The sequence below is a fragment of the Mastomys coucha genome, unplaced genomic scaffold (genome assembly GCF_008632895.1).
Source record: "Mastomys coucha isolate ucsf_1 unplaced genomic scaffold, UCSF_Mcou_1 pScaffold17, whole genome shotgun sequence".
In the NCBI taxonomy this organism is placed as follows: domain Eukaryota; kingdom Metazoa; phylum Chordata; class Mammalia; order Rodentia; family Muridae; genus Mastomys; species Mastomys coucha.
The window spans coordinates 30,344,546-30,371,583 of NW_022196899.1; the positions used below are offsets into that span (position 1 = coordinate 30,344,546).

The 27,038-nt window shown below is 42.3% G+C and overlaps 1 protein-coding gene across 3 annotated transcripts in view; it reads right to left on the reverse strand.

The window, feature by feature from the left end:
• The window catches only part of Trpc3 (transient receptor potential cation channel subfamily C member 3), a 62,307-nt gene that overhangs the window by 2,590 nt on the left and 32,679 nt on the right, over positions 1–27,038 (reverse strand). For 2 of the 3 annotated variants that reach the window (XM_031376634.1, XM_031376637.1), the window contains exons 4-11: positions 25,794–25,958; positions 22,472–22,688; positions 21,047–21,280; positions 18,480–18,744; positions 15,275–15,470; positions 12,610–12,819; positions 8,647–8,730; positions 1,784–1,859 (exon numbers count right to left, since the gene is read on the reverse strand). In XM_031376634.1, the coding sequence (XP_031232494.1) occupies positions 1,784–1,859; positions 8,647–8,730; positions 12,610–12,819; positions 15,275–15,470; positions 18,480–18,744; positions 21,047–21,280; positions 22,472–22,688; positions 25,794–25,958 (1,447 nt within the window). The remainder of the gene's footprint in view (positions 1–1,783; positions 1,860–8,646; positions 8,731–12,609; positions 12,820–15,274; positions 15,471–18,479; positions 18,745–21,046; positions 21,281–22,471; positions 22,689–25,793; positions 25,959–27,038) is intronic. The other variant, XM_031376635.1, reaches the window with a different exon arrangement.

Sequence of the window (27,038 nt, forward strand, 5' to 3'; positions counted from 1 at the left end):
CACACACACACACACAAACACACACACACATACCACCACCACCACCACCATCACCACCACCACCAACAACCCAAAAAGCAAGAAACAAAAACAAAAATCTAAAGACACCAAAAGAATATTTTCACTTTAAGAAACCACCAACCAAAGAGTACACATGGAGGGATCCATGGCTCCAGCCACATATGTAGCAGAAGATGGCCTTGTTGAGTATCAATGGGAGGGGAGGCCCTTGGTCCTGTGAAGGCTGGATGCCTCAGTGTAGGTGAATGCCAGGGTGTAGAGGCAGGTGTGAGTGGGTGGGTGGGAAGCAGGGGGAGGAGGGATGGGATGGGAGGTTTCTGGAGGAGAAACCAAGAAAGGGGATAACATTTGAAATGCAAATAAACAGAATATTCAATAAAGGAAAAAAGGAGACTTTAAAAAAAAGAGTCTTAACTCTTCTTCAAGAATCTACACTGATCATTTGAGGATTCATTTTGAGGAAAAAAAATAGTAAAATGTGGCTCCTGTGGCATATGGGAAAATAGAGAAAAAAGTAGTCTAGTTTGAAACAAGTCTAGCTTTGGTTTTAGGTTTGTCTTCTCTTTTTTGGCTTGGGGGGTTAAACCTGGGATTTGCTCAGCAGGTGTTCTACCAGTAAGCTACTTTGGTCTGAGCTGGGGTTCTTTCACCATGAGATCTCATCCCCAGTCCATCTTTCCTTGCTTCTGAATCTTGTGACTACAGACAATGTAGGATCTAACCTTGGACTTTGGCTTCCTGGATAAAGAAGAAGTATTTCCTCTAATACGCTTATGTGCTATGCAGTCAATTTTCGTATTAAGGCCTTGATGCTTACAAACTTCTCCCCTTGGGGCATGGATTGAAATGCTGATCATTATTTGTACTATTATGGCCACATGAGTCATCCCATGTACATAGCTAGTTCCTGAACTCCAAGGAAGGTTATGAAACAACTGATAAGATTTCTGTATCTATATTGTAACTCCATTCCAATACCATCTTCTTGAGCCTATTTATAGGCCAGAATAATAGGACTTTTTCCTGGTCCTTTATTCTATATTAATAGATTTTTTTCTATGAATACATATAGCTGGGTTGATTAGATCTGAAAGGGACTTACTGTCCTCACCAAGAAGTGGCTTCAAAGCCCACTCATCAGTAGCATTTGCTAATAAGTTAGCCTTTCTTGTATCAGGACAGACAGATCTGGAGGCAACTTCTCTAGGCTTCCATTTATTTTTAATTCTCTCTCTCTCTCTCTCTCTCTCTCTCTCTCTCTCTCTTTCTCCCTCCTTCCTTCCCTCTCCCTCTCTCTCTCTCTCTCTCTCTCTTTCCCTCCCCCTCCCTGTGTGTGTGTGTGTGTGTGTGTGTGTGTGTGTGTGTATGTGTGCAGGTGTCTGCACATAAGTACAGGTACCTGTAGAGGCCAGAGTTACATGTAGTTGTGAGCTGCACAACATGGATGATGGGAATGAAGTTTGGGTCCTCTGTAAGGTCAGCACTTGCTCTTAACCACTGAGTTACCTCTCCAGCTCCAGGTTTATTTCTTTCTCATTCTAGATCTGGGCTGTGGTGTTACCCTATAATCTTTATTTATTTATGTAGTTTGGAGCTTAAAATCTTTTCTTGAGACAGTACTTTTGCTCTGTAGTACTGGTTGACCTAGTACTGACTTTATAGCCCATGTTAGCCTCGAGCTTGCGGCAATAACCATGCCTCAGCTTCCCGTGTTCTTTGAGTTAGCTATGAAGAAAGGCATTTCTCAGTGGAAGATGCTTACCTTCGTTCACCTCATCATTTTCTTTGTCTACTTGTGCTTTCAAAACATACCGTTTTATGAGTCTTTTCATTATCTGCTGTTGGGAAAAAAGAAATAATTAAATCACCAATGACATTCATGAGGATGTTCAGTCTACTCTGCAGAGAGCAGTACACACCTGAGACACAGACAGGATAGGGAGCAGAGATTCATATGAGAATTTACAAAGAATCAGCCAATCTGTGGAATTTAGCTGTCTTTTACTTTCTGCTGGAATACAACCAATATATACATTCTTTTGTTTTCAATCTCAAGAATGGAAACAGCTTTTCCTAAAAGCTGGGTTAGAAGATGTCAAGGGTTGTCTTTAAACTGATAGTTTCTCTTTAGGATGCTTTGAGCCACATTGTCACCACAGACACAGTATTATTCCTCTCTATTTGCAAAAAATAAATAAGTTAATACAGGGTCAGAGCAGAACACTTGGAAAACAGAACAACAAGAGAAATAAGCAAAATCCCTGAGAACCCCATCATCCACAGGTTAATTCCTGTGGTTATTTGGGTTTAGCCCATTCTGGTAGCTTTCCTATAAATGTTGTGGATATATATGTATGTATGTTATGTATGTATGTATATCTTATGTCATGTTTAGTGTTTTCTGGATTTCATATGTTTTTCTGCATAACATGTTTGTCTCCATTAAAACTTTACTGTGACTATTTTTCCAAACCAAATAAATGTTCTTACAGAATAATTGATTATTCATAAGAAAAAATATGGATGTCAACTCATAACATGGATTAAAAATTAATTCCAGTTGGCTTTTCATGTGAAAGATAAAGCTTTTAACCCTTTCATGGAATATAGTTATATCAGATTATATTTTAAAAACAAGGAAAATTCTAATTACAACATAAAAATGATAAATTGAACTTCATTGTGATTTAAGAACTTCTACTTATAAAGATACTATTCAAAAATAATAAAAAACATTATCAGCATTTTTAAACAGGAAAAAGACACCTAGTTATTTCACAGAAATGGAATCATAAATAGTAGCAACTTATAGAATGATCCTAAGTCTGTTCCTGGGACGCACACGCTGTAACACAGATGAGGTGTAGGTTGGCACTTAATAAAGGAGATGAACAAGCCATACATTTGATAATGACACCTGCTGGGAAAGCCACGGGCCAATGGAGACTCTTATATGTCCTGGCTTGAAAGCACACATACAAGATGCATTGGAAGTGATTTGACATTATCTTTAATTCCTTACAGAGCCCCAAAGCTACACATATGGCCATGAGGCAATAGGGTTAGAAACAATGTTGTCCTAGACAGCAAGAATGGAATAATCTACACAAGTATCAGAAAACAAAGGAAATGGACAGGTGTATCAGTCTCCCCCAGTGCAGTCTCTCTGTGTTCATTAATCTTATTAATTAACCACAGCCACACATACAAGGGGATGGATCTTAGAAGCATGATTCTGAAGCCAGGCATGGTGGCTTAATTCCAGCGTTTGGGAACATTTGTGAGTTTGAGGACAGCCTGGTCTATATAGTAAGCTTCAGGGATGCAGAGTGAGACCGTGTCTCAAAACAAAGCAACAAACAAGCAAACAAACACAATAAGAAGCATGAAGCTGAATGAGAATCTCCAGTTGCAAAGGACTTCACAAAATATAAAGCTATCTTATAGAGCTGAGTCACATGTATTCCTGGAATATTCATGTGTATCATGAATCTACATCTGAAAAGAAAAACAAGAGGATTGGGAGCCACAGCAGGACAGCAATTGCCTCTAAGATGTTGGCAGAGGTGTGAGGTAAGGAGCAGGGCCAGATAGAGGCCATAAACCAGTAAACTCAGGTGTGGCTTTGCATGTTCATGATTTGCTTCCTACTTCAGTATTGCTGTACATATTCTTGTGCGTACATATTGCACTTAAAAGATAATTCAGAAACAAGTGGGGGAGAAGCTGGAGCTAAATGGGAGTCACAGGGAGAATGGGAAAAAACACCTCAGTTTTTAAGATAGCAAAATGTTTGCAGCTAAGCAATCTGTGAGATGTTAAACCGAATAAAATGGGCTCCAGGGCGGTGGTGGCTAAGCAATCTGTGAGATGTTAAACCAAATAAAAGGAGCTCCAGGGTAACCTGGAATGCCGCTGTTGGGGATAAACTACAGCTATGTGACAACAGAGAGTCCTACACTATTAAAAAACCTGTTTTCCCAGTCACACACCTATCCAAACCTACATGGACAAGTATCCCAAGCTACAAGGTTGGAAGGACTAGGGATGAGACGCTACAGAAGACAGGGAGCTGGGACAGAGAGTCTTGCATAATCCGAGGGTTTATGTCAAGCACATTTACTAAGAAGTACAGCTCTGTATGTGCTATTTATAAGGGGAGAATGGGCCAAGGTCAGCAGAAAGCTAAATCGAACAATGTTGGCAAAGAGAACACAGGATAGCTTAGACAGGCCTGCCTTAAGACTATAATGGCTACAACCCTTCAGAAAGGAAAGCTGGGCTCCCAGGAGTTGAAACCTTAATTTCTTTGAGCCTCCCCTGGCCCTAGCCCCAACCCCAACCTTGCCAAACTGTGCCCCCAGGCAAGGACATAGAACTAGGCTTCACTTTGCCTTTTCATTGGAGCCACTGAGAAAGACTTGGATCCAACTGACTCTTCAATCAAGGGAAACCAGACCAGAAAAGACAGATATTAGGCTCAGTGATTTATTCATCAACTGCTTATTGAGAGTCAGTTTTGTAAGTAGCATGTACACATAGACACACACACACACACACACAAAACATACACACTCACATAAATGCATGTACACACATAGACACCACACAGACACACACATGCACACACACACACACACACACACACACACACACACTAAATAAATAATGGGGTGGAGAGATGGCTCAACAATCAAGAGCACTGGCTGCTCTAGCAGTGGACCCAGCACCTATATGATGGCTCAAAACTCTCTGTAGCACCAATTCCAGAGCATTAGATGCATTTTCCTGAATGCTATGGGCATCCAGGGGTGCATATGGTATGCGGGCATACATGCAAACAAAATATCCATATGCATAAAATACAATGATGATTAATGATGGTAATAATAAATCAAGCAATAAATACTTTTTTTAAAGAGATGAGGGTAAAGATCATTATCAAGTAGTGACAAGACATAAACTATCCTATAGGAAAGCCAAAAACTAGATCCTTTCCTCACACAATATTTACAAGTGAGGCAAGAGGATTGAAGACATAAATGTACGAATTAAACCTTCTAGGGAAACATTCTTGATGCTCTGAAAGATATCAGTGAAATGTAAACTTAAGTCAAATGAGATTTCCCCCTATTGTTCCTGGATTAATAATAAGCTTTAACCTGGCTACAAAGCACACCAGTTACAGTCTAAGGACAAGTTTTCACTAGCCTCTGGGTCCATGTCACTCCCACAGGTCTCACTGAGATTCAAATCAGTACTGAGTTTACCTCTCACTCTCTGCATACCCACCAGGACACATGCTCCACTATATTCATAGCTGCCTTATTTATAATAGCCAGAAACTGGAAACAACCCAGATGTCCTTCAACAGAGGAATGGATACAGAAATTGTGGTACATCTACACAATGGAGTACTACTCAGCTATTAAAAACAATGAATTTATGAAATTCTTAGGGAAATGGATGGATCTGGATGATATCATCCTGAGTGAGGTAACCCAATCACAAAAGAACACACATGTTATACACTCACTGATAAGTGGGTATTAGTCCAGAAGCTCAGAATACCCAAGATACAATCCACAAACCACAAGAAACTCAAGAAGAAGGAAGACCAAAGTGTGGATACTTTGTTCCTTCTTAAAAGGGAGAACAGAATACCCATGGAAGGAGTTGAAGAGACAAAGTGTAGAGCAGAGACTGAAGGAAGGACAATCCAGAGACTGCTCCCCCTGGGAATCCTTCCCATATTAAATCATCAAATCTAGACACTATTGTGGATGCCAGCAAGTGCTGGCTGACAGGAGCCTGATAAACTGTCTCCTGAGAGGTTCTGACAGTACCCAACTAATGCAGAAGTAGAGGCTCACAGCCATCCATTGGACTGAGTACAAGGTCCCCAATGAAGGAGCTAGAGAAAGGACCCAAGGAACTGAAGGGTTTGCAGTCCCTTAGGACAAACAACAATATGAACTAACTAGTACCCTCAGAACTCCCAGGGACTAAAACTCCAACCAAAGAGTACACATGGGGGGGGACTCATGGCTCCAGCAGCATGTGTATAGCAGAGGATGGCCAAGTCGGTCATCAATGGGAGGAGAGGACCTTGGCCCTGTGAAGGTTCTATGCCCCAGTGTAGGAGAATGTCAGGTCCAGTAAGGAGGAAGGAGTGGGGTGGTGAGCAGGGGGAGGGAACAGGGGATTGTTTTAGTTTTTGGTTTTTGTCTTTTTTCTTTTCTTTTTCTTTTTGGAGGGGAACCTGGGAAAGGAGATATTGTAAACAAAGAAAACATCTAATTAAAAAAAAAAAAAAAGATTGCAGCATGTTAAAAAAAAGGAATAGCCAGGCAATTTTGCAAAATTGAAGTCCTAAAGTAAGGTTGATAATTCCATCTGGTTTTTGTTTGGTGTTGTTTTAAACTACATATGGTCATATAGTGTTCATAGACAGATCAATGAAACATAACATGAAAAAAATCGGAAGAAATCAATTTTCTATAGGAATTTAGTAAATGAGGAGTCAACAAAAACCAAGACAATATTCAGCACACTGCACATAGATGAATATAGTCATCTAGAAAAATTAAATCTGGACCTTCATCCATCACTGCGCTCAAGGGCATTCTACATGGGGGAGTATTTCATGTGAAAAGTGAAAGAACTAGAAACATGTAAGTGTAAAGGTTATTGCATAATAGTTCTTTTAAAATAGCACATAAATCCCAAAGCCACGAAAACCTTGCAAAGTTGACTGCAGAAACAAGAGTCCAGGATGGAAAATAATAGCTCTAAGTTCAAGGCATTCAACACACTGGTATAAAAGCCTTCTTAACTCAGATCCCAGGCAAAGGCTGACAGCTTTAACTATTAAAATTCCACCTAACTGGTAACAGAAAGGCAAATGAGGAAGAACAATATCAACCAATTAGATCACCCAGAGCTCCCAGAGATTAAACCACCAACCAAAGGGTACACATGGAGGGAGTCATGGCTCCAGCCGCATATGTAGCAGAGGATGGCCTTATTGGACATCAGTGGGAGAAGAGGCCCTTGGTACTGTGGAGGCTTGATGTCCCAGTATAGGGGAACGCTAGGGCAGTGAGGTGGGAGTGGGTGGGTGGGTGGTGGGGGAGTGCCCTTATAGAGGAAATGGGGAGAGGGGTTGGGATAGGAGGGTTTGTGGAGGGGAAACCAGGAAAGGGGATGACATTAGAAATGTAAATGAATAAAATGATTAATTAAAAAAAAAAGAAAAGCAAATGGAGATTTTTCTAATTAGGTCATCAAACATACATGGCCAAGTTCATTCATGATAAATGCACAGTAAAAGCACTTGACTATTTCTGTTCGGTTGAAATAAAAATCCTCGCTTTATTCCTATCAATGGCAGATGGAGGATGAAATAAACTAAGTGCCATAATCAAGCATACTGTCAAGTTGTGAAATAAAGGAAGGCTTCAACAGTCATTGCGTGTCAGTCAAGCATGCTAGGTTCCCTCTTCTAAGGAAACTGTATGCAGAAGAGGAGCACACTCATTAACTAACACATGGACATATAAATGCTGTGATCCCCTCTACACCGTAGAGAACCTATTAGAACCTAAAGATCTGGTGTCCAAATGACTAGCCAGAAGGAACCAAGAACCATAACCGTCTGTGCTAAATATATACGTAGCATCCAAATCTGCGTATGACATCAGCATGCAGAAGGTAGTTTAAAGTTGTACTGACAAAACAGGAGAGCCTCGAAATCATGTGCAAAATAGATTTCATGGAATCAAACCCCAGTGAAACATATCAGATGTCATACTGAGAGGACCACTTATTCTCATACAGAGTATCTTCCTCTCTTTCTTCAGGGCAGTTTCAGGTAGATATTTGGTCTTTGGAAATTATAGTAATGGCTCAGTGGTCAAGAGCACTTGTTGCTTTTGCAGAAGATCAAGGTTCAATTCCCAGCACCCTCACCATGGAAACCACCTGTAACTCCAGTTCCAGGGGATCCAATGCTCTGTTCTGACCTCTGTGGGCACCAAGCATTCATGTGGTGGACAGACACACACATAGGCAAAAGCCTCACATAAAAATTATGGAAACACTTAGTTTTCAACATTGCAAAAGCAACCCTTCTTGCTCAGCCTGGTGCTACAGGCCTGTACTCTCAGCTCCTTGAGAGGCCGAGGTAGGAGGAATGAGCCGTCCATGGGTAACAGTAAGTTGGAACACAAGCCAGGAAACTTAGTGAAACTATATCTCAAAACAATAAAGTAAAATAGAATATCCTAGGACTATAGCCCAGGCAAGGCCCCGGGGTCAAACCTCAATCTTAAGAAAATAAGAAGTAAAGCTACAACAACAACAACGTCTCTTCTTTAGCAAAAAACAAACAAGCAAACAAACAAAACCCCCAAAACCCAAAACCCAAACCCTAAAACCAAAAAAACCCAACAACCAAAAAGGGAAAGGACAAAGAGGCTGAGGTCTTCTGATTTCGAAGTCCCTAACACCCCACTCTCTCTGCCCTGTACAAGTTCATAGTGTACGTAAAGACTGCACTGCTGCACACATACAGAGTCATACGAGGAGTCACACACAATAGGGAAATGGCTAGCAAGTGCTTACCTGATATCGTGTTGGCTGATTGAGAATGCTGTTAAAACTGTGTGATTCAAAAACTCTCGAGTTAGACTGAGTGAAGAGGTTTAACTAGGAGAAAATACAATTAACCTAGTAAATGAGAATACATTCATTTGGAATAAGAGATATAGATTATTTGATTCTCTTGGGTGGCATTTCTGGAGTCCACATTTCTGAGGAACATTTTGTGCAAGTTGACTTGTGTGAGGGGGTCAAATATTTTTGAAGGCAAACAGTTGTGTAGGAGAGATGTTCACTTTCATCAAAGTACCTGCACAAGGCAGTGTAACAGAGCTGTTGACTAAGAAGGTATTTTAGAAGTTGGCCCCTACCTAATAAACATGTTCCTGGGAACAGGCAACATTTACCACCCAGAACTCCAAGTGCCTCCAAAGTGGTTTGATTGGCTGCTGAGGCCTAGCTCCTCTCCTAAATTGAATGGAATTCCACAGGTGCAGGAAGCCTTACACATATTTAGTAGCCCTGCGATGTCACCTAAAATAACATGGCTTTTCTAGCATCTTGCCTTCGCTGATCAGACCTTTGGAGGGAACTGGGTTGAAGAATGGAGCTTTATTCTTTGTTTCTATCTAGCTGTCTGTCCATCTGTCTGTCTGTTTATGTATCTATCATCTATCAATTATATATTTATCCATCAATGTTCTATGTTTATCTATCTATCTATCTATCTATCTATCTATCTATCTATCTATCTATCTATCTTCTATAATCTATCATCTATCTATTACCTATCTACTCATCCACACTCCCACCCCCAGCTTGAGTTTTGAGTAGGCAGGAGCAGCAAGCTAGCTGAGAGCTTAGCCCTGTCCATGACTGACACAGACATGAGCAGGAACTTTCCATCTTTCCAGGGCAATCTGGTTTGTGTATGATTCAAAAGTGCTCCCACCCCAAATTGTAGTCTTTCTGCCTTCTGAGCCTCCCTGTAATAATTCAGGAAGGTGTGGCAGGCCAGGGCAGAGGTGATACAATTGGACAGACTTCTAGTTTTGCAAGGTCCTGCCCTGGATGATGTTACTCTTCTCTCTGCCACTGGGGGTCAGTATCAGCCTGCCGACTGAACTCAGCAGCCCCAGCATGAACTGTCTAAAGTTCCGAAGCAGAACAACAATATTGACATTTCTTCGACTCTTTATTTAACTCATTTAATAAAGAAAGTATATGCCTGCGAGTAAGACTGAGAAGCCTTAGCTGGCTGGAGTGGCACATGACTGGATGCCCAGATGCTGGGGAGAGTTAAGTAGGAGGATCAAGGTTTAAGGTCAGCCTGGGCAATTTAGGAGGATCTAAAAAGAGGGGGAAGCCAAGGGCAGGCCCTCTTAGCTGAGAGAAAGTTTCTTCCTCCTATTAATGATGTAACAGGGTGGGAATGGATGTCCTGTGGACAGCTCTCCCTGTGCCTTCACAGAGGTCTAAACATCTGGAAGTGCCCTGTCCACCTGGCTTTTGGTATCCCCCATCTACACTATGACTATTTGGGGTCTAAAGTCCATAAACTCTGTTGTTGACTGTGGTGATTCAAATATGATTGACCCACAGGAAATGACATGATTAGGAGGTATGTCCTTGTTGGAATAAGTGTGCCCTTGTTGGAGGAAGTGTGTCACCATAGGGGTAGGTTTTGAGACTTCTGGCTGCCTTTGGATCAAGATGCAGAACTCTCAGTTCCTTCTCCAGCACCATCTCTGCCTGCACACAACCATGCTTCCCACCATGATGATAACGGACTGAGCCTCTGAAACTGCAAGCCAGCTCCCAATTAAATGTTAACTTTTTAAGAGTTGCATTGGTCATGGTGTCTCTTCATAGCAATGGAAACCCTAACTAAGACAGCTACAGAAAGAAAATTTCAAGAATTGTTCTCTGAAGCACAAAAGGCTGAAAGTGACCACACTTCAGAGGCCAAAGACTTAAGTAGCTAAGCTTCCTTAGAAAGGTAAAACATTTATCAACGCACTGTCAATCTTTACCACAGCAGAGCTGCCCAGAACATAGGGAGTCAGTTATTCAGCAGTGCATAAAGAGGGCTAAGCATAGATTGCAGAAAGCCTTGATCCACATGTACCCTGCACCTGCTGCTCACCAGGTCTAATGACACAACAAGCAGTGTGGGCTCTGATGAGGAAGGGCCCCGATGTTTGCTGAGCTGGAGTAGAATACCTTCCATGTAACCCTCATAGAAGCCCGTGCCTTTCCTCTTTTAGGTGAGGCAATTTATCTGTGTAACTTGCTAATAAGTCTTAAGAGCCAGTTCAGGGGCTGGTGAGATGGCTCAGTGGGTAAGATCACTGACTGCTCTTCCTAAGGTCCTGAGTTCGGATCCCAGCAACCACATGGTGGCTCACAACCACTTCTAATGAGATCTGATGCCCTCTTCTGGTGCTGTCTGAAGACAGCTACAGTGTATTACGCCGGAGCGAGCGGGGCCATCCTGAGTTCAATTCCCAGCAGCCACATGATAGCTCATAGTCATTTATACAGCTACAGTGTACTCATACACATAAAAATAAATAAATAAATAAATAAATAAATAAATAAATAAATAAATCTTTAAAAAAGAAAAAAGAGCCAGTTCAGACCCAGGTCTAATTTAGAGGCTGCCCCTTCCTTTCACCCCACGGCTTCTCACTGTGTGTGAGAGATATTATTTGAACAAGGTATGGACAGCTGGTCACTGCTGTGGAGTCTAATAGCCATGAGAGAGCACATAGATACCACACAAAAGGCCTTAAACAGCCACTTGCTTTTAAACTTATTTTTCAATGCTGTGGTTCAAACCAAGGGCCTTGTGCATATCAGGAGGCACTATCTACTGAACCGCACTCCCTGCACAGGGTCACTGTCTGTAAGGGTAAGATTTGAGGGCTATTAAAAATCTTGGAAACGCAGGTCTATGCCAAAAAATTAGGAATTAAATTGCATCAATCTCATCTTTTCCTCAGCTTCAATAGAGGAAAGGGCTCTATTCTTGCACAAGGCCCATGTTTTATTGTTTCCTGGGCTTCTAGATTACTGCAACTGGAGACTATTTTTTCATACTTTTTTTAAAAGACCACGTCTCACTCTGTAGTCCTAGCTGGTCTCAAAATCTCTACGCCAGTCAACCTGCTTCTACCCGTGTCTTCCTGCCTCCCCAGCATCTTCCTGCCTCAGTGTACCAAGTATGAGGATTACAGGCATGCAGCACCGTTCCGGGCTCCAGCTTTACAATTTTAGCAGAAACGGTACTTGAATCTCACACATTTGCTCCTGTCTGCCTCCTTCCCTGTTATTTTAAACGCAGCCTTAATGTTGTGTCTCCTACCCCCAGTCTATATACAGAAACTAAATTCATACCAATGAAGTGCCACCATGAAACTTGCATTCCTCGGTCAACTCACGGGCAGAGCACTCTCCTTTATAAAGGGCATTTACTGCTGTTCAGGAAGATGCTCGAGGTCAACTGGAGGGCAGAGCATTCCTCTTTATAAAGGGCTTTATTGCTGTTTTGGAAGATGCTCTGGCTCCCATCCATGGCATGGCATGATACTAAAGGAAAGGTCCTTCTGCTGTCTCTCCAAATACAGCGCTGGCAAGCTATGTGCACACCAAGGGGTAAGTCTGAAGTTAGAGCTACTTGACTGGTTTGAAGTATGGGGCACACAGATGCAAAGCAACAACTGTCTTTTTTCTGTTTAACAAGCTTTTCATTTGCTTGCTTATGTTACGGCAGTTTCCATGAGAGGCTGACCCCCAATAGGGCATAGACTAAGTGACTATTTGAAGTACTCTGCAAATAGTATTAGTCTATGAAAGACCATGGGATAGACAGCTGTGCTCAATATCTTCTAAGTTCACACACAGAAATTAATGAACAAATATCAAAGGCCAGGAAAAAGAGACAGGACATTTATTTTATGATCTTGGTATCTTTTCAATACATACCCTGGACTTTGAATTACCCATACCCAGTTCCAGATCCTTCTGAAGTCTTCTCCTCCTGCATCTGGAAAAGTTAGCAATCCTCATGATGAAATAAACAAACGATTTGGGGCTAGGGACCAGACTGAAGGGTGGAGGTAATGTTTTTCCATCATCGAAATAGGAGAGCCAAAGTTTGGAACGAGCAAACTTCCATTCTACATCACTGTCATCCTGTTACAAAATAAAACTCATTGTTAAAGTGAAAAAAAAAAAAGATTTTATTTTTAAGCGTGTTGCTTGTGTGTGCATGTGTGATATGTGTGTTTTCCTATATGTGTATCTGTCTGTATGTATGTGTGTACTTGTGAGTGTATATGTGTGCACATGTGTGTGTGTGTGTGTGTGTGTGTGTGTGTATGTGTGTTTGTGTGTGCATATACCTGTGGTGGCCAGAAAAGGGAGATCAGATATCCTCAAGCTATAGTTACAATAGCATAGTTGTAAGTCACCTGATGTGGGTGCTGGGAACTAAACTCTCTGGTTCTTTTCAAGAACAGTAACTCTTAACTTCTAAGACATCCTTCCAGTCCCACAGTTACTAAATTTTAAACTAGGCCCTCTAGACATGATGTTCATTCTTTTCTTCCTCCTCCTCCTCTTCCTCCTCCTCCTCCTCCTCCTCCTCCTCCTTCTCCTCCTCTTCTTCTTCTCCTTCTCCTTCTCCTTCTCCTTCTCCTTCTCCTTCTCCTTCTCCTTCTCCTTCTCCTTCTCCTTCTCCTTCTCCTTCTCCTTCTCCTTCTCCTTCTCCTTCTCCTTCTCCTTCTTCTTCTTCTTCTTCTTCTTCTTCTTCTTTTGAGACAGGGTTTCTCTGTGCAGCCCTGGCTATCCTGGAACTCGCTCTGTAGACCAGGCTGGCCTCAAACTCAGAAATCCATCTGCCTCTGCCTCCCAAGTGCTAGGATTAATAGCATGCACCACTACTTCACCGCTGATGTACATTCTTATAGTAATTACATTATGTTTTAAACAATTCAGTAATGTATTTGCATTTATCTGCATATAATTCCTACATGTCTACCTAGTATATTGATATACTAGGTAGGATAGTATATCACATATTGATACCCAAATGCTTTCTCTTCCATGTCTCTGACTGTACCCACTGAGATGTAGCCAGCATTCCTGTTCCTCATTCTGAGGTAATACAAAAAGACAAGAACAACTCAGGGTCGAAGAAGGATAAAACTATTAACCCCAGTCTCCTTCTGTCACACCAACCATCCCGACATCCATCATGGTTTCCCAGTCTCTGCCACCCTCTGGGCTCTTCCAGACCCATCCATAACAACTTGTTGTCTTATTCTAAAGGCAAAGGGGGGACGGCTTTTACATACATTGATTTTTTTGTTTTGTTTCGTTCATCTTAATTTGTTTTGAAGATTTCACACTAGCACAGACTTGCCTGGAACTTAGGCAAAACTGTAGCTTAGGCTAGCCCACTGCCACTTTCTCCTAAGTTCTGGATAACAGGCACAAGCCAACACATTTCACTGGATCAATCACATTTTGAAGTTTGTATTTGGACTACATGTCTCCAAATGTCACATGAATCCTACATTGGCCAAGACTTGTCTCTATCTTTTTTCTGTTCCCAGTGTTCCCCACCGTGATTGGTACAATCATCCCCATTGAAAAATGGCAACCCGAAGCAGGGCCACAGATACAGGAAGTGAGTTCCTTTAGTCTTCAGCACCTATACTGACATCACCACACAAGCAGACACTCACAGTACTGTCCTTTGGTCTCTGTGGGATTTATCTACTGGTTAATTCTGGTTGGTACCATGACAGGATCTAAGATCACCTAAGAGATAAACCCCTGGGCATCCTTGTGATAGAGTTTTTAGAGTGAGTTAATTTAGGTGTTATTAGAACCTACACTAAAATGTGGGTAATCCCAACTACACTCAAGACTCCATTAAGAGGAGAAAATGAACTGAGGACCAATATCCATCTTTCTCTGTGTCCTGGCTAAGAACGCAGTGTGACCAGCTGCCTTGAGTTCTTCTGCTATGAGTTCCCACCATGATGGACTGTACCCTGAATTGTCAGCCAAAAATGAACTCTTGCTTCCTTAACTTGCTTTGTCATAGCAACAAGTAAAACAGCCAACACATTCTGTGCTGGGGACACCGTCTATGGGAATCCATTACTAAAATGCACACAGAAGCTAAGACGGTGCCATATACCTGTAATCTGAGCACCTGGGAATATGGAGCAGGTGGAGCTCAATGAGTCTGTGGTCTGGGCAGCATCGTGATGCCCTGGGCAGCATAGTGATGCCCTGAGCAGCCTAGTTCTAGAGTGAGACCCTGTCTTCAAAAACCCAGGCAAGTATCGCTATTGGGTGGAGGTAACACACAGCTGAGCAAAGATACTAAATCTGAGAGCAGGAGATAGACAAAAGTACAAAATAACGGAGGAAGCTGTGAAACCGACAAACCCAAAAGCCAAAGCAGAGTGGTTTCCAGACACTGAACACTTTGCCTAAAGAACATAGTCAACTTCACTGCCGTACCTTTCACAAGGATCAGAGTAGACGGCCTAGCAGGTAAGAATCCCCCGCAGCCAGTATTTCTAGCCAATAGTCTTGAAACTTCTGAGACACACAGGGATGGAACACTCACCTCAATTTCTTGGTATGAGCTATTAATCATAGCAATCAGCATGTTGAGTAAAACAACCACCATAGTTACATTGTATATTCCATAAAGAACATATCCAATATTCTCTATGAATTTGTGATCATATTTGAGGACAACAGAAGTCACTTCAGACAGTCCAAATATGGACCAAAACAAAGTCTTAAAACTTTCTTCGACCCTGTTGAACAATAAAAACACAGTAATGAGTAGTTTCCAAAGCTAAAAAGTAAAACCAAGCTAGTATCTAATGCTGTACAGATGTAAATATTATTATGAAATGCTATTGTCATAAATTCCTAAATATTGCTTTTTTAAAAAAATATTTACTTCATGTGTTTTGTCTGCCTGTGGAGGCCAGAAGAGGGTATCAGATACACTGGTGCTAGAATTATAGATGGTTGTAAGCACGTGGATTCTGGGGATTTGAACCCAAGTCCTCTGAAAGAGCAACCAGGGCTCTTAACTGCTGAGTGATCTCTCTAGCCCCCTAATAATTGCTTCTAATAAAAATTTAAAGAGTTTTTCTGTTATTTTTTAAAAATTAAAATTTAAGAGTTAAAAATATGTTTTAAGAATTAAAACTATTTTAAGAATTATTTTGTTATGGTATATTTTTTTTCAGTTTGTTTTTGAGACAGTATTTCACTATGTGGCCCAGGATGGCCTTGGATTGATCCTCCTGCATCCAGATTCTAAGTAGCATTTCAGGTATGTGCCACCATGTCCACACTGTTAGGGTCCTTAGCAGCAGCAATTATACCCCGGGGTTTCAGGTGTCAAGGCCCAGCTTTTCTGAAGTTATTCTGCTGAAGATTCGGTCAGCGGGACAAAGCAGAAGTAATTTCACAACGCCCACGCTTTTCTTCTGGAAGGATGGAAGGTTGGAGTCTGATTTTGTAGGTGGTTTGGAAATTTTAATCCAATTTCCTGGCTTAGGTTTAAAATGAAACATCCACTTCAAAAAAGGATCTGCACCTCACCGAAGCTTACAAGTGAAGTAGTTTGTACCTAGAATAAAACCAAGCTCAACAATATCCAGGGAACAGGCCAAAGAGTTTTGGTGTATCCAGATGGTGGGATGCGGTGCAGCCACTGGGGAGAAGGAAGCAGATTTATCTTCATATACAGTTAGAATATAAGGGATAGCAAAGATACATTAAGTAAAAAATTAAATGTAGCAACTGTGAAATGCTTAGTCATCTGAATACAAAAGAGAAGGCTATCTGGATATTTATATTCTTCTTTGGGGGAAACCTATCTCCAAAAGTGTTCAAAAGAAACCGTGGTTTCCGAGAATGAAAGCTAGCTCATAGGGTCAGGGTGTAAAGGAGAGACTTTTCACTCTAAATACCCCACCCGACATCTGGATTCTGGTCACAGGAATCCACAGCTAGCCTTGTTATCTGTGGGGAATTAGCTCCCGAGGTCCTCATGGGTCTCAGGTCATCAGATCCCATCTCTCATATGATTTTATCTGTGAGCATTTAGCCCGTTTTGTCACATGATCTCACATCTGTGAACTGAATAAAGAACCTTCAACAGTGGCTACCCAAGTTCATTATGAAGTACATGTGGAAAATAGTCTTCTCCCCCTCCCCCTGACACACATACAAGAAAATGGTTTAGGAAAACAGTACTTTAAAGTATTTTTAACAAATTCTAAACAATAATGAAGCCTTTAGACCTGCAGGTTTAAATGATAGTTTACTTCTTTACTCATGTAACCACTCAGCCAGTAACACTAGAAACGTTGTTAATTCCTGGGGATAGAGAGTTGAGGATAAAGGATTCTATTGAGAGAGAGAGAGAGAGAGAGAGAGAGAGAGAGAGAGAGAGAGAGAGAGAGAGAGAGAGAGAGAGAGAGAGAGAGAGAGAGAGAGAGAGAGAGAGGAGCTTCCCTCTATTACAAAGCCTAGAATGTGAAGTTACAGCATGCGGAGGCAGGAGACTGATCACTTTAGCCTCCATTTCTGCATTTACTCAACCTGTCTGTCACAGAGTCACCCCGCCCCTTTCTCCCGTGCCTGCTCAAACTTCCCAGCAGCGTCTGTGGGCCGGCTGTGTGTGGGAGAAGAGGGAGTAGGAACGGAAAGGACACTGCAGCTCCTACTGTGGGCAAGAGGCTTTATGTAACGAGCCTTATACAATCCTCACGGCGACCTTACTTAAAAATCTATCATGATTACTTTAAAAATGAGAAAAAGGACACAGAAAAATGTTCAGTAATTTAACCAAAGGGCGCAGTTAGAAAATAGCAGAACTGTGTTAAAACCCCAGCCTGCCAGACTTTCCAGCGATACTCTTTTCTACTATATTGTGTTGCCAGGTCTCCCTTCAAAAAGAAAAGAAAAAAGTATCATATGAACTGCGATGAAGAAGGGAACGGGGCCCTGTGCAGGGTCCTGTCCATTCTCCACTGGAGTCACAGGATTTTTGTTGTTGTTGTTGTTGTCATTTATTACAATAAAATGAACCTCTAGCCTCCTTTACCTTTAAGACCTGCTCAACAATAAGTATTTAAGAGTTACTTTAGGACAATTCAGATGTCTCCAAGGATGTGATCCTCTACGTTACCTACAGGGCAAATTGGGACCAAAGGCAGGTGGTTCGTTTTGTGATACTCTTGCCAGCAAGGGCTGAAACTCCCAGGGAGAGTCCCATCCCCATGACAACCAGCCGCCCAGGGGCGAGAGGGATGATCTCACAGCTGGGGTAGCTCCATGGCAGCAGGGAACCTAAAAGTGATAGTGACTATGGGTTCAATCAAGGAAGGCTTCAGAGAGGAGGTGACTCTTCCGGGAGGGCTGGGGTTGGAGCTGTCCTGGTTCTTGAGCCCTGTACTCGCTCCTGATGAAAACATTAACATAGAGGCTACAAGAGTAATACAGATTTCAAAATGATGACTCTAAATTTAGTGTTCTACATAATGTAAGGGATGTCCACTATTAGATATTTGCCATCCAATTTTCTTAAAATAGCCCCTTTGGTCCAGTATTTTTCCAAATCGTGATCACTCTCACTGAACTCCAAGAGTGGACTAATGACCTGCGTGACCAGCTACAGACACTGATTTTATGGATTGTTTTTCTGCTCTTGAGAATGGCATCATAACGACAGCTAACAGTCCTCATTTGCTAGACCTGTTAGAAGTTCTTTTTATACCTTTCTAGTATGGCGTCTTACTTACGTGGTAAAAGCAGGATTAACTTTGGCCCCAAGGTAGTAAGAATAAAGTATGAACATGCCAATCATGAAAGCCAGGAACACCATAATGAAGAGAACCATGAACTTGAATATGTCCTTCACAGTCCTCCCGAGAGAGATCTGCAAGGGCCCAAAGCTCTCATTTGCAGGGAGGATGTACGCAATCCGCGAGAAGCTGAGCACCACAGCTATGGCATAGAGGCCTTCGGATATGATCTGGGGGTCAGAAGGGAGCCATTTATCTCTAGCTAGGAAAGGGAAGAGAGAGAGAGAAAGAGAGAGAGAGGGATTACAAATGGAGCTCTTTCAAAAAAATTTATTCCTAACTATGCAAAACAAATATAGGTAGGTGGTTCTTGCTTCAGTTGAAACTACTGGCAATTTAATTTGTTTTCTAGATTCTATATTTTTATGTAAAACTAGAAACAACCTCTATATTTCAATGGGTGAAACCTTATTATAAAGACACTAAGACAGCCTCACCTGGCATAGAAACAGGATGAAATACCAGGGTGGGCAATGTTTTGTGGACATAGACTATGTTCGGGGCAAGAGGCGATTGGTACTCACAACCCTTACGCCGAGGTGTCAGCTTTATTTTCTGGTTGCTTTGCCATCCTATGGGCAAAGCCTCAATGAAACCTTATTTTGAAAATGATTTCATCTGTCAATTAACACAAGTAAAATGTCCAATAGCCGCTAGGGAGAATAACACAAATCATGGTGGTGCTGACCCTGTGAGATCTGGGCCTCAGGACCACTCCCAGGAAGTATAATATAACAATGTATAAAGTGTTGGATATAGACCTGGAGTGAGGGACCCAACAGTCTACAGAGATTTAGATCCCCGGAAGGTCAGTGAAATAGTAAATGGTTAATTCTGTGCAAACTGAGTCATTTCCAGAAGGATGGCTGCCCTGTGGACATTTGCACCACAAGCCTTGCATATGCTGACTGCCTTGTGTCAGACACTGCCTTCAAGGCCCAGTGGTATCCCCCCTTTATAAAAACAGAAACCAAGACTTAAAGAATTCCAAAAACATGCACAAAGGAAGTAGAGAAGCCCAAATTAGTAAATTCCTGTCCAGCCAACAGTTACTAACTATACACGAATACATTTAAATACACAGGCTATAGAAGAAACAGTCAAAATTATGTCACATAAAGCAAGATGTCAATTCTTCAACTTTAAACGGTGTTTAGTTGCTTCTTTGACCCAGTATCCTTAGGACACTGGAACTCTTGCTTGTTGATAATGTAGTCATTATTTTGTATTAAATTGCACGCATTACGATTTCTATATTTTGGAGCCTCCCTAACAATGTTTAAGTACCTATACTCCTCACAACATTGAGTCCTAACCACACTTACAGGCTTTCTAAAGCCTGTGTTTTAGGCTTTTTATCTGGAAAGTGTGTGTCAGACAATAATTCATTCCATTTTAACTAATTTATCACAGCGTTTGGGCTGGGCAAGCCCTCCAGGACTATGCAATATTTCTGTGCCTTTATTTGTTCAATTAAATTATTGCTATTTATTCATCTGCAGGATCTCACTAAGTTGCCCTGGCTGATTTGAACTGTGTAGCCTTGGGCAGGCTTTGAGCTTGTGATCCTTCTACCTTAGCCTCCTGTGCAGTAGCTGGGATTTGCAGGCCTGACTTACATACAACTATAAAGAAGACTTGCCAGTTACAGCTCCTCAGAACCGCTGTGTTCTGGCAAAGCTGGCACCGGTGTCCTTCCACCTGGACATCCTTGCCTTGAGAAAGGTACAGCATCCTTTCCAGTGTCCTCAGTTTCCTGAGCCTACCTTCTCATATGTATGAGCTTTAGCCCCTACATCCTGTCTCTGCTGAGTTTTCCTTCTTATTCATCTTGTTTTATGCCACAGAGCATCTAGTTTCTCGGCGTCTGGAGTCCATGCTCACCCCACTGCCCACAAACACTCTACACATTTCTCATGCTAAGCATACAGCAGTTGCCTATGAATCTGAGGTTTGACATCCCGTAATTTCAGTGACAATTTCTATGTTCTAAACTGCACAGCCTCCTCAGCAGCATGACAGTACAGTTCCCACTGGTTCCATCCTTCACAGGGCAGGAGTCACCCTCTGTCCAGTACCTACAGTGTATAGGTGCCTGCCTCTTAGTGCCTGAGTAGCCATGTATCTTATCAGACAGACAGTCTCTATATACTAGGGGCTGTGCTAAAATCAAATTTATTTTACTCATTAATAGCCACAGAGCTCAAAAGTTTTATTATAGTATATCCTGGAAGTTTCATTATGGTATACTATTACAAATTTTGTGTTTCATTAGTTATTAATCTATTATGGTCTCTAATTTCTAAGTCAAGTTTTATCATAAGCATGTATTTACTTGTGAGAAAGAATACAGAGTTTGTAGGGTTTGATTCTATCAGTGGTTTCAGGGATCTTTTGGGGGTCTTAGAACATCCTGAACTTGTACAGGGGAGCCCTTCTTAAAGGGTGTTGCCTTCCAAGATGCCCTCTGGACACAGGAAAGGACCCCGCAGCTAAAGACTCACCATAGGTGAAATACTGAACCTCAGGTGGGAGTGTGACTTCACTCAGGTCGCTCTCCTGCACGTGGCTGTCCACATACTGCTGCGCCTTCGTGGCCTGCAGGAAAGCGAGGAACCTGGCCGTGAACGCGGCGATGAAGATGGAGAGCATGCCAAAATCAAGCACGTTCCACAACTGCACGATGTACTCCCGGGGCCCCTCCAACCACAGCTCCTTGCACTCGGACCACATCATCCCTGCACAGAAACCAGAGACTGGATTAGATCTTCCCGCTGAGGCTGAGGAGCCGATACCTGGTCCACACCCAGGAAAGGTGTAACCCCAGCAAACACTGACCGTGCTGGGGTCTGGTGGAGCTGAGTGGGAAGGAAGCTTCCACTTAGGGCTGACTTTAAAGAAACACGTGACACCGGATCCCGGGCGACAGGAAAGAGGCAAACGGAACTCAGCTAGTTCCAGGTTTTGTTCCTTGAGGTTTTTGGAGGTGATCATAGTAATGTAGGGATACAAGTAAGAGTTGGGGTGAGGAAGTCCCTGCAGACGTTTAACAAGAACCAAGCCCAGTCACTAAGGACCACCTGCGGCCTCCTCTAGCCTCTCTTCTCTTCTCCACAGCCTGTTGGGGAGGCCAGGAACACCATCTGAAACTGACCCCATTCTAGAGGAAAATGTCATCTGAGTAAAAAATGATGAAACACTCAGTTTAACAAATCATCCTAACTATGTACACACAGACGCCCAGCCTTTTGGTATTGTGATATCGTTTGCAAAGTGTTGGACTGCACTCGGGTGCATGCATCCGATGTGTGAGATGCATGCACCAGAGGACCACAGCTGGACACACTGTAACATTCAAAGAAGAAAATAAAGCTCACAAGAAAATTCATAAAATAATGGCTTGCTCCAGGTTGAGGCTGTAAAGTGACTGAGTGAAGAATTAACCTATTCACTCAGAGAAGCAAGGACCACCACACCAGTGGGAGCAGACCACGGAAAAACCCTGGGATAGAAGTCAATGCGCAGGCTGGTTTCGTTTCCTGAGATGGAGCAGAACATTTTTCTCACACTACTTCAAATTTTTCCTTTAACACAGCTTCTCAAAATGAGTTACCGGAAGTTAAGTAACAAGCATTCTGAAAATGGAGAAACTCCTAAAATCCCTAAAACAAAAGCCATATATAACAGAGGCTCTTCAGTTGCAAGTATTTCAATTAAGCAATTAGGCCCATATTAATGACTTAGTGCCAATATATACCTTTCCACCACGCATGTTATCTACTATTGAACTATTTAGTTCTTTTCTCATTTAGCTACTGCCTTAATGATGGTGTTCTCATCATATACGATATAACAGTTTTTATTAGAAAACAGCAATCTTTCCAGTAACTACTTTTTGGATAGAAGTTAGGGAGCTTAAAAAGGCTTACCAAGAACCCAGACCATAATTAGCATTTCTGTCCACGTGAACTGGGTGGTCTTCACTCTGAAGATTTGCTTGGGGTAGTCAATAACAGTGATGTTTGGCAGCGTGGTGATGCCTTCAAACCTGTCTGAGGCGTTGAACACGAGCAGACCCAGAAAGATGATGAAGGAGGCAGCGTGGGCCACGAACTTCATGAAGGGGCTTCGAAGAATTTTCCCCAGCTGTAATACAACAGAGCAGGGGAATGGGAGATGGGACGGAAGGGGAGAAATGAGGAGGAGAAGGGAGGGAGGGGGAGAAAGGAAGGAGGGGGAGAAGATGGTCTAGAAAATTTGGCTTCTACTTGTAACAGTCATTATACAGGATAAAAATGAATAAATAAAGGAAGTTGGAAGGCTTTCTGCTTGCTTTGGAAGCGCTAGTCAGGATTGTCCAGCCTGCAGCCTTTGGCCCACATGTTTCCCAGGACAGTTATAAATGTTGCTCAATGCATTTGTAGACATCAAGTCACAATGTCAAAAGGTTGGACTTCCCTGACCGGTATGCATTGTGCAAACTACTCTTTTTTTAGGGCGATTCTTCCTCTAAACTAATTTCCAAATTCTTGGAAATCCAGACTCTGAATGTCTGCTCTGCTGTAACCCATGCTGCACTGAAGGCACTTTTCCAGAATCCCCTGTGTCTGACAGGCTTCTTATTCTGATTTTTGCATGAATGACTATACAAAGTCAAAGTTCTTAGGCCTGGGAAAGAAACATGGATTTGTAGACTGACATAGAGCATCAAAAGCTTTTTTGAAGATGAAAAGGGTTACTATAATGTAAACAAATTTTAGGTCTCATTTCCAAATAATCCAGAATCATCATACCATATATCACATTTTAAAAGGAAGATAATATTAGAATAAAGATAAATATCTTATCAATTACTCTCTACATATTAGGGAGATATATAATAATTAGAATTTCTAAGTAAGGTAGCTTGATTAAAATAATAATCTCTGTATTCTGAAAATGATACATATACTAAAGACACTTCTAACGGCTTTCTTATAACTATTTGAAGGTAGTCTTAAAAGTCTCATGTTAATAGAAATGAGAAACAGTCTCATATCCCCAGGGCATTGGCAGCTCAAGGGTTAGGTACATTGGACATATTTGTCAAATATGTTTGCTAGTCTGAACATTCAGAGCCTGAATGTTAACTCAGTCTGAGACCCTTAAAGAGATTTGGTTCACATTTAGAAGACTAACTTCAAGCAAATGTCCAGAGCCTCAATTGGTTCAAATGACAAGTAATTGGTACAAAGGGCCAAATGTTTCTGGGTCTGAACCTTCATGCGCACAGACAATTGTTACCTTTCCACATTGGACTTAGAAAAACAAGCAATAGTACAATTACACTTGTTGGTGCTGAGAAGGCCACAGAGCCTGTGTTTGGTGGCATGACTGCCGAGGCACATGCTGTTGTTTGGAGTTACCAGGCCTGTTTTTCTCAAAGGTTGCTCTTTTTTTTTTTTTTTTTTAAAAAAAGATTTATTTATTATATGTGAGTACACTGTAGCTGTCTTCAGACATACCAGAAGAGGACGTCAGCTCTCATTACAGATGGTTGTGAGCCACCATGTGGTTGCTGGGATTTGAACTCAGGACCTTTGGAAGAGCAGTCAGTGCTCTTGCCCGCTGAGCCATCTCTCCAGCCCCCAAAGTTGGCTCTTTAAACTTTAAATTATGTGAAAATAAAGCAGTATACTTTAAAATGGACTAATGTGTGTGTGGTGTGTGTGTGTGTGTGTGGGGAGTGTTGTTTGTTTGTTGTACAGTATTGGAGCCAGGGCTTCATGCACACTAGATAGGTGCTGTAATGCTTAGCTTTGTCCCCAGCCTAAGAATTCCCGGTAGAGGCTGGAGGTCAGCATCAAGGTTATTCTCCTGGTGCGCTCCACCTTGACTTTTGGACCTACAGTTCACCTAGACTGGGTGTCTAGCTAGTCCAGGGGCCTTCCAGTCTCTAGCTGTCCAGCACTGAGACTGTAGGCACATGCCTTCTTACCTGGCTTTGTATGTGGATGCTAGGAATGGAACTTGGGTCTTTATGCTTGCAAGGAAAGCATTTCATTAACTAAGGCACCCCAGGCTGATAACTCTCAAGTTACCTTTTTACTCTGTGAATAAGCACAGGCATGCATGGGTTCTAGGGATGGTTAAGTTCCTACCTTTTTCTTCTTATGATGAAACACCACTACAGAGTGAACTGAACTGTCATTTTATATGATGCGAAGTGTGCACCCCAAGATGCCCACTGAAACCCTAACCTGCTCTGATTGACTGAGGAGACAGACTATTAAGTACCAGAACTTTGTGATGTATTTCCTCCAAATAATAGACCGAACTTGGTCAGAGTGACAAGATTTCTACCTTTTATTGTATGGGGCCAGATCAACAAGGAAGTAAAATGAATAAATGTTTTCACACATATAAATGCCTAGAGGAGACTGCTGAGCCATGGGGCAATGGTAGACTTTCAGGGTCATTTATAAGTGACCTTGACTGGTTTCACCTGAAACAGATTATGGTTGAGAGACAACCAGATTTGAGAACATAGGCACGAGATTAAAGGAACAGAGGGCAGCTCAGGGAAGTGCCCTTCATTAGCAGGACAGATTCTGTTAGCATGACCTGTATTCTCTTCCAGATCTGTGTAGGGGATTTCTTAATCACAAGCTAGCTCCACTTGGGCAGGTTGAGAGGAAAGGACCTCAGAGTGATCAAAGCAAAATTGAGCAGTGCTAAAAAAGGAACCTACAGCACACTGACCCCAATTCTATACACGTTGGAAGTTTCTGGAAGAACAAAGGGCTTAAGGACCTACCATGGATATCACTGATATCCATGTGCTTAACATTCAGCCCCAGGTGATTTTAACGGGCTCAGATGAGTGCCCCCAAAAGCAGTCAGCTGTTCCATGGTGCCAGTGGGTACAGCTGTCACTTCCCTTCCTCCAGCCAGCAGCGGCCATGTTCTTATTATGTATCAGTAGCAACTGCACACATGCTCCTACACTCCAGCCATTTAGTCCTTCCCGTCTACCATGGGGATTTCTACCTAAAAGCCTTTCTACATTGTGCCTGCCAATGTGTCTTACTGGTACCAAATCATCTCTGATTCTATTCTCGAGTTGATCCACTCACTGAAAAGTAGGACATGTGTTCGAGTCGCTTAAAATGTAAGAGTCAAGGAGGTGGGAGCCTGAACTTTAGCTTTTGCATTTCCCCAACAAAGATACACCTTTCACCAACCACAGAGGGAAGGTGGGGAGTCTAGTACCCTGCTACAAGGTGCAATCCAATAGCCGATGGCAAGGAATGGAAGGCCCAAGGCCACGACCAACACGACCAGACACTTGATAGCGATGGTCTGCTCCCGGAGGCCGGAAAGGTTCTCATACCAGATCGTCAAAAGCTGCTGTTGGCAGTTGGGGTGAGCCACAAACTGTTGGGAGTAGAGGGAGAGAGATGTTAGTATTACCCTGTCCACATATCTGTCTAGAACACAGCCAGTTCAGACCCTGTCTACCCTTCATCGTTCAACCTTGCTTCCTAGAAGGTGGATGCCAAAAGAGGAAGTTGCTGCTGCCCTTCCAGTTCTTGCTGGTAACTGACTCCTCTCTGGCAGCAGTGACGCTGGATTTCTTTAGGGAAAGCATGCCCCCACCACTCTGCCTGTCAACGTCCTTGCATTTATTTCAAAATAGGAAAGGAAATCGGTTATTGTGCTCCTTGTCGACTAGAAGTAAAAGAAATGTTAGTAAGTCTCATGTTTTACTCCTAAAATACTACATGTATGAGAAGTGTGTAAATCATGCACATTCGAGCTGGGTATGTGGATATGAAAACATCTGCACAGTGGTTATAGATGACCTACATCAACTCCGGTCTTAACTGCTGACTTATCTCTCCAGCCCTGGTTTTGTTTTTTAGACCTTGTACAGAGTTTCTACATGCTACATTTTGCCTCTAAAAAACGTTTTCAGCATCGAATGTCATCTTATCAGTTTACTGTTGCCGAGTCAGCCCTGTACTTGGGGAGAGGGTAAAAACCCAATGGTTTCTACAAGGTACAGAGTACCTTGCTGTGAAACAAACACACCGTGTCCTTTTGGATGGATGAACTCCCTTCCCCTGGGAATATCTGCTTGCTATGACTTGAAAGTATTGTTTCCGGAATGCTGGTATTGTCATGTGACATTCTGAGGAGGTGAGAGTAAGGGCTGGAAGAGTGGCACCAGCAGACAAGCACTGTCCATTTGTGGCCTCAGCTAGTTAGGAATCTGGAGGGAGGCAGAGGATCCCTTGAGTCTAGGAGTTCAAGCCTGGTCTGGGTAACTTATCAAGACTCCATACTTAAAAAGAACAATCCAAATAAGAGGTGACACAGCCCTTGCTGAAGGATTAAAATGTTCATAAATGAGTCACATGGTGTTCATTAGCTTGCTCTTCCATTCTTCTGCCACATGAGGACACTTCTATGTTTCTCTGGAGGATACAGTCCTATCTGCCAGTGCCTTCAACT